Consider the following 17125-nt stretch of genomic DNA (forward strand, 5'->3'; position numbering starts at 1 on the left):
ACTGGCCGAGGCCACCCTGAGCCCAGGGTCCCGGCCCACCTCCCCCATGAAGCCCCACCCACACCGTCTTTGCCAGTCCTGGCTGGGCCGCAGGGCCTCTGTACATCCCTGCGGAGCCCAGGAGGCTGGCGAGGCTATGCCCACTGCACAGATGGCAGGTGCCTGGTCTGGAGACATCCTCTGAGGTGCCCACGGCCATGAGCAGGCCACTGTGGGCGCCTTGCCTCCTGCTGAGTCACCAGCCTGCACAAATGACCTTTCCCGTGGCTGCCTGGCCACCGGGCACTTCCCAGGACAGGGGCGAGTGGCACTTGCCACGCCACAACCTGGCATTTATTGATTTCGAAGGCACGGGTGGTGACAACGTGGTAAGACAAGACCTGGCAGGTTTGCTGAGTCTGAGGTCTAGGCTCACGGCACTTGGGGTCCCCACTGCCATCCAAGTCACACATGCCAGCAGGACACGCATCCTCGCTCTGTCCCAGGCACCCAGGACATGCATCCTGGGTCTGTCCCAGGCACCCAGGACACGCATCCTGGGTCTGTCCCAGGCACCCAGGACACGCATCCTGGCTCTGTCCCAGGCACCCAGGACACGCATCCTGGCTCTGTCCCAGCCACCCAGGACACGCATCCTGGCTCTGTCCCAGGCACCCAGGACACGCATCCTGGGTCTGTTCCAGGCACCCAGAACACGCATCCTGGCTCTGTCCCAGGCACCCAGAACACGCATCCCAGTGCCTCTGGGAGTGTGTCCCACTGGAGAGGTCACGCTGGAGCTCTGATGTCCTCTGTGGAACAGGGGCTCAGGGGACACAACCAGCTGAGTCAGTCTCTCCCCAGGCCACGACGCCCACCTCACCTCTCGATCCAGGCCGGCGGCCACTGTCACAATGTCCCCCGTCTCGCTGTTGATGGTGAACATGTTCTGGGACGGGCTCTGTGGGGTCTGGGTCAGGATCCGGTACCGCACCAGCCCGTTAGCCGTGGTGCTGTCGTCGGCATCATTGGCCGTGACGGTCATCACGTAGGTGCCTGGAACAGAGAAAGCTGCTCAGAGGGAAAAGGTTTGCATAAGGGCCGCGGCCACACCTGCTCACTCAGGACAGACATCACTGGTCGATCGCAGAACCTCTGGAGCCTGGGTGTAAGGCACCGTTCCCCACCCCCTGGGCTGCCAATCATCAGGGGGGCACTGCCCCGGGTGGAAGCACCGAAGCGTCTCTCCCAGCGCTCGGTCCTCTGAGGCCAGCTGCTCGGACTGCCTCCTTTCGCAGGGGGGGAGCACCGGGGTCTGAGAGAAGCAAGAAGAGCATGGGGGCAGCACTGGGGCCCCAGCCGGTGCTCTGCGAGGCACTGGGACCACGGCCCGGCCCGGTGTTTGCCGAGCCCCGACAGGTCCCACGCAGGGTGCCGTGTGCTGGAACTCGAGGCCTGGCCCTGCCGGGTCCACGGAAGGTGTGGAACCAGCGCTTGAGGAGACACATGGGAACAGACTTAGGGCAGCCCTGAGAGGGAGGCTGTGCATGGGACTCAGAGTCGGAAGGGGTGAATCGGGGCATGCGTGGGGGGAGGGACTGGCTTCATTTCAGAGCCGGGGCTGGGTGAACAGCCCATTCCCTCCCTCAGCAAGTACCTCAGCTTCCCCATCCACGAACCAGTGATGAGGTCTGCAGGGGACACTGGCATGTCCTCTGTCTGTCCATCTTCTGGCCTCGGGAGGCCCCGTGGGTCAGTAATCCCTCCCCCAGGGCGGCACAGCCAGTGACCCAGGCGGAGGTGTTTGCAGAGGTTTCTGGGAAACCAAAAGGCCTATGGGCATGGGGGCCACAGCCCTTCCCCCCCATTTGTCCCCACACATGCATGTATATATCATTGATTGGCTGCCTCCTGCATGCCCCCTACTGGGGATCAAGCCCACAACTAGGGCACATGCCCTGATTGGGAATTGAACAGTGACCTCTTGGTTCATAGGTTGACATTCAACCATTGAGCAACACTGGCTGGGCACACAGGCATATATTTTTATTGAAATACTAGAGGCCCAATGCATGAAATTCATGCAAGGGGCTTGGCCCTCACAGCCGCGGTGGCTGCCCTCGGCCTTTGCAGCCACAGTGACAGCCCCAGCTTCATCCGGAAGGTCGTTTGGCTGTCCAGTCTAATTAGCATATTATGCTATTGTTATTATAAACTAGAGGCCCAGTGCACAAAATTTGTGCATGGGGGGGGGGTGTCCTTCAGCCCAGCCTGCACCCTCTCCAATCTAGGACCCCTGTGGGATCGGGCCTAAACCGGCAGTTGGACATCCCTCTCACAATCCGGGACTGCTGGCTCCCAACCGCTCACCTGCCTGCCAGCCTGATCACCCCCTAACCACTCCCCTGCCAGCCTGGTCGACGCCTAACTACTTCCCCTGCCGGCCTGGTTGCCCCCAACTGCCCTCTCCTGCCAGCCCAGTTACCCCCAACTGCCCTCCCCTGCCGGCCTGGTCCCCCCAACTGCCCTCCCCTGCAGGCCTGATGGCCCCCAACTGCCCTCCCCTGCAGGCCTGGTCGCCCCCAACTGCCCTCCCCTGAAGGCCTGGTTGCCCCCAACTACCCTCCTCTGCCGGCCATGTTGTGGTGGCCATCTTTGACCACATGGGGGCAGCCATTTCGTGCAAGGGCATGAGGGTCAATTTGCATATTACCTCTTTATTATATAGGATAAGTCACATACAATAAAACTCACCCTTTAAAAATACACAAGTCAGGGGTTTGTTTATTCACAGTTGTGCAACTGTCTGGAATCTAATTCTGGGGCATTGCCATCACCCGAAGGAAATCTGTATCCCTGAGCAGCCAGCCCCCTCCCGCTGCCTGGCCCCTGGCAGCCACTGACCTACTTTCTGTCTCTACGGATTTGCCTCTTCTGAACACTTCCTACAAACAAAACCCTGCACTCTGTGGCCCGTGTGTCTGGCTTTCTTCACCAAGCCGAATGTTTTCAAGGTTCGTGCCTTTTCATGGCAGAATAACATTCCATTGTTTGGGGTTACTTGCCCCAGCTGCCGCCCCAATTGCTGGGGGTGGACAGCAGGCTCTGTGCTCAGACCATCGCAGTGAGAATGACTGACACTCCGTACCCTGCTGCTCACGTGCTGGGGAGCGAGGGAGGAGAGATGCATCACTGCCGACTAGGACAAGGGCTTTGCGGGAACAAAGAAGGTCCGTGTGTGCACAGATGGAGCGAGGCGAGAAGGGGAACTCGAGAGGAACCGGAAGGCCTCTCTGAGAGCGGTGGGGGTGGGGGAGGGAAGGAGGACCCTGGGTGGAGGGGCAGAGGCCCTGGGGCAGGGACGAGCTCTGTGTGCTGTGGAAGAGAGGAGGATGCGGCGTGATGGGGCTGAGGATGGTGGGGCCCACGGTGAGGATTCTGGACTTTATTGTAAGATCACAGGGAAGCCAGGATTGTATTTTCATCAGGAGAATGAGTGATCAAGTTTGTGTTTTTAAGACATGTACTGAAAGCAGACTGTTAGAAGTCAGAAGTATTGGTGGTTGGAGGGTGGACAGTAAGAAGGCTAATTCATTCATTGGATTTTGTATAGGATTGGTTGTAATTAGACCAAAATGTCACGCCCACTAGGATATTCATTCATTCATTCATTCATTCTTTAACACATCTTTATTGTCTTCTAGGAAAAAAAAGGATGTCTGTGTTTTGAGAACCCTAGAAAAAAGTTCTCCAAGTACCTCTCCCACTTATTTCATGCAATGAATATATTCTCAAAGAATTGTGTGTAAACCCACTTTTAATGAATTTAATTATCAGCAGAATTTCCCCAGAGGGAAATTAAGTATTTAAAAAAAAAATCCAGGAAGTTCTTTTTTTAGCAAATGGTGGGCTATGTTTTTATACCAGTCTTTTCCCCAAGGAAAACCAGAAAAGCTAGGAAAAATCCTATATAATAAGCGCCTAATATGCTAAGTGTTCAGTCATCTGTTCAACCAATCAAAGTGTAATATGCTAATGATATGCTAAGGCTGCTCAACCACTTGCTATGATGTGCACTGACCACCAGGGGGCAGACGCTCCAACTGGTAGGTTAGCTTGCTGCTGGGGTCTGGTCATTTGGGACTGAGCGACACAGGCTGGACACACCCTGGAGCCCTCCTGTGGTCCCTCCCCGGCTGGCCAACCTCCCACATCCCTCCCTGGTCCTGATCATGCACCGGTGGGGTCCCTCGGCCTGGCCTGCGCCCTCTTGCAATCCGGGGCCCTCAGGGGATGTCGGAGAGCTGGTTTTGGCCTGATCCCGCAGGCCAGGCCAAGGGATCCCACTGGTGCACGAATTTGTGCACCGGGCCTCTAGTGTAAAATAAAAACACCTGCTTAAAGGCATTAAAGAACCACCAAGTAATGCAGATAAAAGATAAATACCTGGGGTCATCTTTTCTTAGAAGACATTTGCTGATTCCAAAGCTGGCTGCTGACAGCTGAAGAGCTACATCGAACATTCAACAGATGTATGGGAACAGGAGTAAATGACCTGAGCTTAGGGTTGCCCAGAAGGAAAGTCCCCAGAGAACTCTCCAATCCGAGGCCGGACCCTGAAGGGTAGCACCCTAGGAGTGAGGATGACCTGGGAATAAATAGGCTCTAACAGAGGTAACTTAGGGTAAGAGATTATTAGTGTCCCCTGCCGGGAGCAAAAGTAAATTTCCATGGAGAGAGATGACATCCTACAGAGCTCAAATGATCTCTGCAATTCTTCCTACGCAAGAGGCGGTGCCTGACTGACTAGGTGTACAAGCACACAAACCAACTGAAACGGAGCGGAAAGCCGGCAATGGCCAGCCCCGGAGAGGCAGGGGCAGGGCAGGTGGGAGCAGACTTGAAAACAAACACATCTCAGCTCAATATGTTCAAGGAATTAAAATGATGAGATGGATTTTTTTTTTCAGAGAACTGGAAACTATAAAAAAAAAACAACACAGAAAATTTATATTTGAAAGAGTATTGAAATCAGACTGAGTAGATGTAAAAGCAGATTAAATATAACTAAAGAGAGAGTCAATGAATTGGAAGATGCACCAAAGCATAAGAAACTCAGCGTAAGAAACTTGAGACATGAGCAGGTCTACCGTATGTATAATTGGAGCCCCAGAAGGACCCAAGAGGAAGAGTGGAGCAGACACAATATTGGAGGAGATGATAGCTGAAAAATTCCCAGACCAAGGAGACGTCAAGCCACAGATGGCAGAAGCACTAAAATTCTAAGTGGGATAAATATGAAGAAACCCACAGCAAGTCCCATCACATCAAACTGCTAAAACCAAAGACAAAAAAGTCACTTCGGGTGTTGGGCACACAGTGCAATGTACAGATCTTGCAATATAGAAATCTACACCTAAAACCTATGTGACCTATTAACCAATGCCATCCCAATAAATTTAGTTAAAAAAGATAAATTTAAAAGCAGCTGGAGAATTTTTCAAATGGCATAAAACTTTTAGTGGAACTATAGGCCTTAAAACCAATTTCTCAGTAGAAATGATGGGTGCCAGAAAACAATGGGATGAAAGAAAAGAATGGACAACACAGAATTCTTTATTTTGAGCTTTCTAGAAATAAAAGTGAGACAAAGGCTTATTTAGACAGTCAAAAAGAGGGCATTCGCCACCTGGGGGCCCAGATGACTGGCTGGTAACAAGACCCGCCCTCCGTTCCAGGCTCATCACAAAATTGTCTTAGATCTGGGCATCTGCCTTCTTGGCTAAGCTCAGAAATCTGATTTTTAGAAACCAAATGGCATACTTTTGATAATTCTTTTCTGATTGCAAAATAGAACACACTCACAGTAATCAGTGTGTGTTCACTGGATATCTCAGTCAGTACAATGCCCACGGTGGCCCTGCCCCTGGACACGCCTCCGGTCTGCATCCCAGCCACAGAGCCTGAACTTCACAATCAACTTTGTTAGTGATCAAAGAGATGAAGGGAAGAAATTTTGCACATACCAGATGAGCAAACAGAATCCTATGTAATAAAGAGGTAATATGCAAATTGACCTCACACTGTCACAAGATGGCTGCACCCACAGCGGAGGCAGGGTTCCCGTAACAAGGTGTAGCGAGTGATCAGCAGGGACCTGAGGCTGCGTGGTGCCAGGCTGGGGCGGGTGACCTGAGGCTGTGACCCCCGCCTGTCCAGTAGGGCTTGATGGGGGACCTCAGGTTGCACCCCCTGCCAAGGGGGGCTTGATGGGGGACCTCAAGGCGCACCCCCCCACCCCGACCCGGGCCAGGGGACTTCAGGCCATGCCCCTGCCTGGCGTGTGCTGGGGGACCTGAGGCTGTGCCCCCTGCCCAGTGGGTTTGATGGGGGTGGGGCCGGCCGGGTCTGGGTCTCGTGCGATTTTGAGGTGCATGCAGCTGGGTGGGGACTTGACTCTGGGTCCCGTGGCGCACCCCAGACTCTGACAGGAGGAAAGTTTTCATATACATTTTACTAATTTTCTTTCATCTCTGACACTTCTATTATAGAGAAAGGGCAAATAGCAATATTAAAGTATTTCCTCTAATTAATTCCCTTTTAATGTGCACGGATCTCATGCACCGGGCCACTAGTTTTAAAATAAGGATGAGACCTACTGGGGGGACCTGCCCGCACGGCCTCAGTCCTGGAGGCAGATTGGCCGTCCGTGCCAAACGCTCCTCCCATGTGCCCCCTCGCAAACCCACATCTGGGAATTGGCCCGAAGGAGCAGGTCACAGACGTGTGGCAGAGACTGCTGTGCCCGGCGCCCATGGGGACGACAAAGGGTCAGTCCTCACACCTGTTTACTGAACACCTACTATGCGCCCGCTTTAAATCCCCGCGGGACAGGGCTGGGCGTGGCCTCCTCTGCTGGTGGCAGTCCTCGCCTGCGGCTGCACCCATCCTCACGTGGCCATCTCCGCTGCGTCAGTGTCCAATCTCCTCTTCTCATAAGGGCACAGCCACAGGGGCTCAGGCCCACCCTGCCGGACTCATTTTAACCGGGTCCATCGGCAAAGACCTTATTTCCGGAAAAGGTCCCATCTGAGGTTCCGGGTGGACGTGGTTTTGGGGGTCTCCATTCCACCACCACAGGGATTGGCTGAGGCTGAGGCGGGCTCGTGCCGGCTAACAAAGCCCTGTGGCAGGCAGACCTGCCCGCCAACGGCCTTTCTGTGGCCTCAGAGACTTTGGAGCGGGGCTCGGTGCTCCATCCCGTCAGACCCTGGCTCTGTCACTCCCAGGACCTGGCTTCCCCTGTCCCCGAGCCTCTCAGAGCCAGGGCTCCTCCTCTGGGAGCCAGGTGTCCCTCATGGGGTCACGGGGAGAGCGGAAGAGCCCCCCGTGAGCTGGGCACCGGGCTATGAGCCGGTGGCTGGGTCTGGGCGGTCGTGACCCTGGCACCAGGTCCCCTCCTGGCCCCTGCCTTCTTCAGCTGGTGGGTGTGAGTCCACACTCAGCCTCGAGTCCCAGCCCCCGATGCCACAGGGCCTCGGGGACAGTGCCAGGCCACCTGGAAACAATCTGTGCGGGGCCCCCACACCTGCCCTCTGCTGAGGGAGCGGTCGCCCTGCAGCAAGTGCCATCACGGGACCAGGCTGCCCGGCCGCCTGGGCTGGGGAAGCAGAGGCGCCCCTCCCCGGGAGCCCTCAGCCCCTGCCCCGGAGAAGGAGAGGCTGGCGTTTTTCTCAGCAGATGAGACGGGACGGGAGCGGAGTGTTCTGCCCTGCCAGGGCTCTGGCTCCGGACTTCGCTTTATCAGTCACGCCGCGGCCAGAGGCGGCCGGGCCGGGCCTCCGAGGGGCTCCTGTAGGTACTGCCAGGCGCCTTAAAGGATTAATTTCACAAGCTTCAAATTGCAGTTTAATTTGAAAACTAATTCAGCCCCATAATTGGCTTTCTGCTCAAATCACTGAGGCTAAAGATTTGAATTCTTAATATTCAGATGACTTCCGAGTGTGCGCGCCGTCTGAGCACTGGGCCATGTGCTCATCTCGGGGGTCCTCCGCCAGCCCAGAAATAAATTAATAAGTAAATGGGCTCACTAATAGAATAATCTATTTAAGCGCAGAACCCGAGTTATATGGATGAAGGTTTCTTGGACTTCGTTTGCTGCTTGTAGGTTTCTCCGCTATTTAATATTTCAAAGTGACGTTAATTAAAAAATTTAAAGCACACACCTTCACACAGTTATAAGGGGTGAGAGAAGCAGGAGTCCCACTTAGAGCCCTTTTAGAAAAGGTAACACGAAGCATCTTTGCTCGGGAAGCTCGAGAAACTGGGCTGGGCTGGGTGGGGAGCCACTGGGAGAAGGGCTGGAGCTGTGTGGCGGCGGGGGGGGGGGGGGGGGGGTGAGAGGGGGGCGGTCTGGTTGTGAGGACACGGCCTTGAGGTCTGCCCTGAGCGCTGAGACCTCATTTTCTGGAGAGCTGGCTGCTGGGCAGTGTGGCAGGGAGTGAGTGACTCAGGGAGTCGCAGGACAAGCGCTGGCCAGTTGCCGGATGCTGCAGGCCTGGCAGAGGTCCCCCTCCCTCCACATGGGAGTGGACGCTCCCAGATAACTCCCAGACTCCCGCTGCCTCGCGGGACTGACGGCGAGCGTCGCCCGGTGTGCATCAGGTTCCGTTCACTAGCATGCACTTAGTGCTAAGCTGAAGTGAAAGGCCTTTAGGAGGGAGAGGCAACAGCATTCCTTGAGATCAACAAGAACGGCTATTCTGAAGTCACTAATTCGGGCAAAAGCCCGAATAGCTCCAACGAAGAGACGAAGGCGATGGGTATTATAAGAAAGGGAGGGGACAGTTCCATCGGTGGCAGGAAGGCGTTGCTATTGGTACAGATCTGGTAACATTGTGTCACTGGGAGTCACAATATGTGTTTTATTGTTACTTTTGCAAACAGTTGTTTGGGATACAATGTTGCCCAGGCCGGGCCCAGTGGTTACTTTACCGTTTTAACATCCAAAGATTTGAGGCCACAGAAGAGGAAGCCTCCCCAAGCACAAACCAACACAGAGGAGACAGTCAAGCAGTGGCCAGGAGGGCTCCAGACAATTCCATCCCGCCCCGGGCTCCATGCGGGGGGCTCCCACCGCAGGCTTCCCAGCTCCTCACCAATGTGTTCCCTTTGCCAGGTCACTCGGGGGGCCTGGCTATCTGCTTACAAAGAGAGCGAAGGCTGTGGTCAGAGGGAGGGCGCTCCTGATCCCAGACCACCAAGCACATGGGTCCCTGGAAGGGACAGGGCCATCCCAGGCCTTCCGCACCCTTTGAGCCCGTCTGACCCAGCTACACCAGAGGGTTTTGTAAAATTGAGGGGGGCTGAGGGTGGGAAAGAACATGGGGTGGGAAGCCCCATGTTGGCTTGCTAATGTCCCCAGATGAACTACCCAAGCCCTAGAAGACTCTTCGGAGCTGAGTCCGTATTCACACCCCTCCCCTGGTTTTCTGTGGGACCCACCTGGAGCCCTCGCCAGCCTGGCACCCAGGACGCCCCTTCCTGGCGGGTTCCTCTTTATGGCACACAGGCCGGGTAAGCCTGGTAGTGGCATTTACGCCGATAGGGAAGCAACGGGGGACTGTTTCCAGGGCCCGGGAGTCTCCTGCCTCCAGAAGGCCAGGCTGGGCTCTGTTCGGACGTCAGCCCCTTGGCCTGGACCAGCGTGAGTGAGGACGCGGAGCTGGGTCCAAGGCAGCAGCCAGGGCAGTTCTGGGACCGGAGACGGACTCGGGGTCCCCCTCGGCTCTGAATGTCAGACACATTTAGTCCAACACAGTCCCGGAAGGGCACAGGAGTGAGCGGGAAAGGGGGCCCATCTCAGGATCCGCGGGCGGCGGATCACTCCATCCCAGGCGCGGGGCTTCTCCGGGCTCCGGGAGCAGACACAGCGACGTCTGCCTCTCTCATCCCCGCGAGCAAAGCCAGAGCATGACGGGAAGACTTTCTCCATCAGCTCGTTTTAAAATAAGACCCGGGAGGTTTGATTTGTGACGGAAAATCCCGGCACCTTTACGGGATGTCCTGGGCCCCACCGCACCTGCTAACAAGCGAGCACCCGGAGCCTGACACGCACTCGCACCCCGGCTTCTGGAGGAGGCGGCTGCTGGCAGCCCTGTTTGCTTTCTCTGTCTGCTTGCAGCTCACCTGCCCCTCAAGGGACTGCAGGGACCAGCCCCCCAAGGTTGTGGCGGAAATAATCCACACCCTGTTCCCTGCGCTGACACACGGCTGGCGCTCGCCTCGGGGTTCTGAGACAGCCCAGCGAAGACACAGCTCACCTTGTAGGAACAGCAGCCCAAGTAGGAGCCATGACCACCGCCTCCCGCAGCGCCAGCGGGTGAGGGCACATGTTTGTCCTCCGCCCGGACGGGGCGGGGACCGGGCAGCTGGGAGGCGGCCGGGCCCAGAGCCCTCCTGGGACCAGTGCTCGTGGCCAGCCAAGTGCAGATGAACACGGGACACGGTGTTACTACAGTTCTGCTCCAAGTGTTGCAGGGGGCCAGCACCATGTGAAATGGTTCGGCGTGTGTCTGAGCTCCACGTGCAGCCGGCAGCCCACGGGGCCTCATCGGTGGCACTTGGCTCAGACCCTGTCCGACGCCTCACAATCGGAGACCGCAGTGCGGGCCGTGCTTCTCAAACCTGGGCACCCGCAGACACCGCCTGGGCCACTTGTCTGACCAGCCCAGCCCCTCCTCCTCCCCCCGCTCCCACGTGTGACCTGCCCCCGACACGACGCTCCGCTGGTCCTGGGCCGAGCTCCGGAGTCGGCTTGGGATCTGACCCACAGCCGCACCGCGGGTCTGGGCTGCTCATGTTCCCTCTTGAACCTGGAGTCTCATCTGTGCCCAGCGGGCGGGCCCACTTCTCGGTAGTTACGGATCCAGAGACCACACAGGTCACAGGCTTAGCCAGAGCGGCACGTGACAGAGTGTTTGTCGTCATGGATGCTGGGTCGGATCTGCAGGATGAGGGGCGCCCGGGCCGGCCGAGGGGACCGAGACCTCAGGCACGGCTCACCCCTCTGGGCCGGGAGGTCTGGCCTCGCACGGCTGTCTGCGGTGTTTGGAATAAAACCCCGAGTGTGGTCCCGGAGACTGCGAACGGCAGGCTTCTGTCTGACCTCACACGGGCCCGGGACCTTAGCCTGTGCCTTCTCCTTCCCCAGCCTCCCTCCAGCACCGCACCGGCCCAGCCCTTCTCTGCTCCTGCTCCTTCTCACACGCCAGCTCTCCGCCTCCATGTCAGCTCCGAGGAGGGGCCCTCCCTGGCCTACAGGGTCCCCGACTGAGCCTCATCCCTGCGATGGCTCCACGCCCTCGATTGGCTCACTTTTGTCTGTCCCCATCTGGACCGCGAAGGCCCCGAGTGGTGCTCAGTAAACACCTGCCGGGTGCGCTCATCGTGGTGCGCCCCCCCCCCCCCCCCCACCTCCCGGCCGCTGCCGGGTGCGGTCGGGCCGGGCTCACCTGGCTTGGAACCCTCGTCCACGGAGCCGTTGTAGACCTGGTTGAGGAACTCGGGGCGGTTGTCGTTCATGTCGATGACGTAGATGTACAGGTCGATGGGGTTCTCCACCTTGTTGCCGTTCATGTCCACGGCGTGGGCTCGGAGCTGGAAAGCAGCACAGGCGGGTCAGGGCCTGAGCGCCTCTGGGGGACACTCCGGACTGCTCGCCTCGGGGAGCAGCGCCAGCAAGTTCCCCGGGACCTGAGACGCTGGGGCAGGGATGAGAGAGCAGCTCTGGATCCCCGGGGAAAGGCTGGGTGGGTGGGGGTGGGACACCTCACAGAGCTTCTCTGAGCCTCAGTTCCCTTTTCTGTGGAGGCGGGGAGGGGCGGGGGGCAGGGAGGCAGGGAGGCGGGAGGGGGGTCCGGAGAGGCCCGTGGGGGGGGGGGGGGCATGGGAGGATGGATTGGGTGATGGGCAGGAGCTGGGGCTGACGGAGGCCCAGTGCTGAAGCCACCTGGGACCCCTGCTTGGATCAGCCCAGACCAACAGCCAAGTGCAGGTCCACCTTCCACGGCTGAAGGAAAGCCCTCGGGCCAACCTGGGGCTGGACCGTAAGTCCTGCTACTGGGAGGTCAGGCCTGGGGAGACCCAGACGGGAGCTCCAGCCAGAAAGGAGAGAAGTGGTCAGGCCTGGAGGCGAGGGCGGCTCCCAGGCCCAGGAGGGTGTTTTCTGTGCCACCACAACAATCAGAAATGGATCCTCTAATCTCGAACAAGGTGAACTTGACCAGCAGCTGGCCTCCTCCTGGGCCCGCGGGAGCTAGAGCTCCGGTGCCCGTGAGACTGGAGGCGCCAGCTGATCAGGGACGGAGCCCTGGGGCGGGGCACCTGGCCTTGATGAAGGGGATGCTGGGGCTGGGCTAGCAGAGACCTGGAGTCGCTGTTGCTCGGGAGCGGGGACAAGCCTTTGCGCCCCTCCCGCTTCCTTCTGCTCACTCACTCAGATGTTCAGGGGCCCAAGCACTGGCTGAGGTCCCTGCAGACCCCAAGCAAGGCGCCCTCGAGGGGCCTGTGTCTCTGGGGGGGACAGAGAACGAGGTCGGGGGTGGGGGGAGCCCAGGTCTCGCCTGGAGCCTGGCCCGGCGGGCACCACCAGAGCACGAGAGCGAGAGGTCACTGCGCCCACCGTGCCCAGGTGCCCTCCTTGTAGCCACCACGTCAGGTTCGGCGAGGCCCCAGCGGACAGGAGGCGGCCCTTTAAGGAAGGCCTGCGCCTGCATTTTCTCGCTGTCTTCCGCCCAGGCCCGGCTCGGAGACGGCAGCGGGTGGGAGGCTGCGGGGCGCTCTCCAGAGCTGGAGCCCAGGGCCCGAGTGCACAGCCGCCGTGACCCCACCAGCACCCGGGCAGCCACGTGGGCGTGGACCCTGACCTCCTTGGCCTGGGAAGGAGGTACAAGTGAACGGTCTCGGGCTACTCTCATCCCGAGTGAAGACCTGGGCGCGGTGCCTGCCCGGCGGGCGCTGAGCGCTTCCCTCGGGGACCCTGGGCAGGCTCAGCGGGGAGCCCCCTGCACAGCGCGGGGACCCTGGGCAGGCTCAGCGGGGAGCCCCCTGCACAGCGCGGACCGGAGTGCAGACTCACGTGGTAGGAGGCCCGCTCCTCCCGGTCCATGGGCCGAGTGACGTACATGCGGCCAGACATGGAGTCGATGCTGAAGACCTCCATGGGCGGCTGGTCGGCGCCCACGCCCGTGATGCTGTACCGGATGGGGATGTCGTTGTCTTTGTCCGACCGGATCTGGAGGAGGGAGGAGGGAGAGGACGGTCAGCGGCCATGGAGCGGGGACACGCTCCCCATCACACGCACCGCCTGCCTTTCCAGGCCTCAGCTCGTGCTTCCTCCACGAGCCCATCACCCGAGGGCCAGCCAGTGCTGGGGGACTTGCTGAGCACCCCCAGGCAACAGGGAAGCGCAGGACCCCGGATTCCAGGGGCAAGGTTCTGCGGGAGTGGGGGACACAGCCTCCGCTGAGACGAGGGCCACGGCCTGGCACAGACACGCCTGACCGCCATCAGACCTCGGCGAAGACCACAGCCAGCAGGCGGCAGAGTACGGGACTCTGAGGGAAGAAAGGCGGGGGCCCAGTACATGTATGCGGCTGAGTTTTCATCCCTGCAGGCAGGCAACGGGCAAGTTTGGATGTGCTCGGATGGAGAAAATATCCCGTCTTCCCGCTCCTGGGACAGAGGCCCTGGAGGGTCTGAGTTGGTCCCTCGGAGGGGAGCCACAGCGACGACCTCAAGGACAGGGCTGACAGAGCCCGCAGGCAGACACGGGCATGCACTGGGAGCGTGCCTTCAGAAGGCGCAGCTTTGCATCGGAGCCCAGGGACCAGGATCACATTTTGGAATAAAATGGACCACAGTGAAACCTAAAAAAATTCCACTAAGCAGAATCGGGCAGGGCCTCTTACTGGAATAACGCAATTACAATTTAATGCTGCCACTTACAGAATTCCAGGAATTTAAAAAACATTCTGAAGTAACCATGGGGCTAGGTAGGAATCGAAGCTGCATTCAGAGGCTAGTTAAAAGCTGTAACAATGATGGACTACCACATGGCCATGCCCGGGAACTGGGCCCGAGGGGGAGCCATCGCAAAGCCTTCGCTTTGAATGTTTGATCCTTGAAACAGAGCCGCAGTGAGGAGAGCGCGACACAGCAGGACAAGCAGAGAACACGGGGTGCCAGCAAAGGCGGCTGCAGAAACCCCGCCTCTGGGAACAGAAAACGAAGAACTGATAAAGCAATTCGAGAGCTGCCCTCAGGGAGGAAAATCCTCCAGAGAACAGATGCACCTCTGGCAAATGTAAGATAAAAATATGAGTTCTTAACATGTTGTTATTTACTTCATTGGTAACTCAGTTGGAAATCTTAATAAAAATGACTTCTTTTTTGAGAAAATGTAAAAGTTTGAACTTGACTCGAAGAAATAGCAAACCCGAAGAGACCACCATTTCTTGGTGACATTCCTGCACGAAGAGCCGCAGGATCAGGAGAGCATCCCAAGGCCACCTCTTGGATTCCTGAGCAGAGCACCTGCCCAGGCCGCCCTCCACCCCCACTCGGAGCTGTGCAGGAGGCCGCCCGCAATGCTCTCTGTTGCATCAATGTTTCTCTCCCCTTCTTTCTCCCTCTCCCTTCCTCTCTCTCTAAAATCAGTAAAAACATATTTAAAAAGGCAGATAACGGGGCCTCCTTCTGAGGGCATAAGTTGGCGGCAAGGACTCCTGCCCTGACTGTCCAGCAGCGGCCTCCTCGGTAGGACGGGAAACGGGGGCTCCATTTACCTAACCGTCGGAGGAGGTAAGACTTCCATTACATAGGCATGTGTAGGTCGTGCAAGCCTAGGGTTGCGGGGTGGGGGCCTCCGGAGAGGAAGCACACACACGCTCATATGCACACACACACTCACACACGCTCATGTGCACACACTCATGTGAACACACACTCACACCCACTCATGTGCACACAAATTCACACTTACATGCCCACACACATGCTCACATGTAGATACACTCATGCACGCACACACTCTCCTGTACACACACATACACTCATGCTCACGCATGCATGCACACTCATACACACATACACTTATGTGCACACACACATGCACACACACTCATGTGTGCACACACTCACATACACATCTCATGTGCATGTGCACACACACATTGTCTGCGAGCAGTGTCTTTGCTCTGGATCCTCTCTCTGACCGCCTCACTCTCCGTGGTCAGGCAGGGCTCTCCCTGGCTCTCTCCAAGCAGCATACGTCAACCTTGGTTTCAGGCCTTGGTCTGGGGACAGATGCCACCCCCACACTGTCCCCTCGAGCCCAGAAACCCCTGAACTTGGCTTTGCTCTGTCAGCACAGCCACCCCGGTTCCTCCTGCTGGAGGTGACATGCTGGGCCCTGGCCTTCCGTCTTTGGCCGGTAGTCTCACTGACAGTGCCAGGCACCCCAGGACCAGCTCCTCCGCTCGCTCTTCGTCACATGCCTCCCTGCTGCCCACCAGGTGGCGTCCTTCAGACACAAAGGCTGACCGGCTCAGACCAGCCCTGGCCAGGCAGCTGAGTGGGGACTCAGGGAGACTTCTTTCTGGGGGCCTGGCTCCATTCCCAGGGGTTGTTGAACAGAAAGGTGGCTCTCCATGGCTGAGATCCATCTTCTCCACTCATGGAAAGTTTGCACCAAGACTTGGTCACCAGGGAAACGGGGCAAAAGCTGCAAGTCTAGGTCAGAGAAAGGAAAGCCCGTTTGCCGCCTGGTGTTTGGAGAACAGCTTAAAAGAGACCACACTGTGTTGAGGAGAGAAGGGAACACTCAGTCAAGGCTTGCTGTGTGTGAGGGACCACTTCTGCTTCCAGGAGTGCGGAAGGTTCTAGAATAAGCATGTCAAACTCAAAGGCTAACATGGGCCAAATAAAAAGGTTTAAGTTTATGTGGCCGCAAAAAAACAAAAGCTTCAATTTCCATAGAAACGTAGATTTATTTTGATAGAGACATGCTGAATACAAAGGGCTGAAATAAATGAGTAATCGTTAACATAAAACAATAAAACATGTTAATAAAAATTAATATTTTTTCTTGAACATTGACTTACCAGACACTGATTAACTGCACAAATTAATAAGCGTCACACAAATAAACCTATTTTTCTTGTTCTCTGAAAGTGAAATATTTCCTGTTGCGCACACCAAACAAGACAGTCCAAGACTAATGATGTGGCAATCGGCTGCTAAAATATTTGCTGCTGGTATTAGTGGAGAGAAGTGGTGCGCCTGCGTGTAAGGCAGGTAAGGGAAATGAATGCAACACGATTATAGTAATCAGTCATTAGCGAATGTTGTAGTTCGTTATTAATAACTAGAGGCCTGGTGCACAAGATTCGTGCACTGGGGGGGGCGCCTCAGCCTGGCATGTGCCCTCTCACAGTCCAGGACCCCTCGGGGGATGCCCGCCTGCTGGCCTAGGCCCGATTCCCAGGGCAAAGGCTGGCAGTCAGATATCCCCCTCACAGTCCAGGGCTCTCACAGTCCGGGACCCCTCACTCCTTACTGCCTGCATGCAGTGGAGGCGGGGGAGGCTCCCATTACCACCACTGCGCTCGCCAGCCGTGAGCCCAGCTCCCTGTGAGAGCGCACTCTCCACCACGGGGCAGCTCAATGCAGTAGCTGCCCCCTGGTGGTCAGTGTGCATCACAGTGACAGGTCGTTCTGTAGTTCAGTTGATTGCATATTAGGCTTTTATTATATAGGATTATGTACAGTGGGATATTGTAAAAATTAAGATAAGAAATTTTTATTAAAATGTTTCTTACATACCATTATATTGGCTGGGCTGCAAAAATATTTGTTGTGGGCTGCATGTGGTCTGCGGGCTGCGAGCTTGACATGCTTGTTCTAGAATATTGGTGAGTCCAGGGGCTCCCTTTGACTATAGATTAAGAGCAGGGCACTTGGAGCGCACAGTAGGCCCGAAAACAACATTGGCTATCTTGCACTGGATGGAGGAGGGCGTGTGAGCCAGGGCCAGAGCAGCTTCCTCTACAATTTCTGGGCCAGATGGCCTGTCTTTCACAGGGAC

The 17125-nt window shown here is 57.0% G+C and overlaps 1 protein-coding gene across 2 annotated transcripts in view; it reads right to left on the reverse strand.

The window, feature by feature from the left end:
- Positions 1-17125, reverse strand: part of CDH4 (cadherin 4) — a 386793-nt gene that overhangs the window by 45794 nt on the left and 323874 nt on the right. For both annotated transcript variants that reach the window (XM_079783884.1, XM_079783883.1), the window contains exons 5-7: positions 13118-13273; positions 11493-11637; positions 863-1035 (exon numbers count right to left, since the gene is read on the reverse strand). In XM_079783884.1, coding sequence (XP_079640010.1) covers positions 863-1035; positions 11493-11637; positions 13118-13273 — 474 coding nt within the window. The remainder of the gene's footprint in view (positions 1-862; positions 1036-11492; positions 11638-13117; positions 13274-17125) is intronic.

Source organism: Cnephaeus nilssonii, assembly GCF_951640355.1.
Source record: "Cnephaeus nilssonii genome assembly, chromosome: 11".
Classification (NCBI taxonomy): domain Eukaryota; kingdom Metazoa; phylum Chordata; class Mammalia; order Chiroptera; family Vespertilionidae; genus Cnephaeus; species Cnephaeus nilssonii.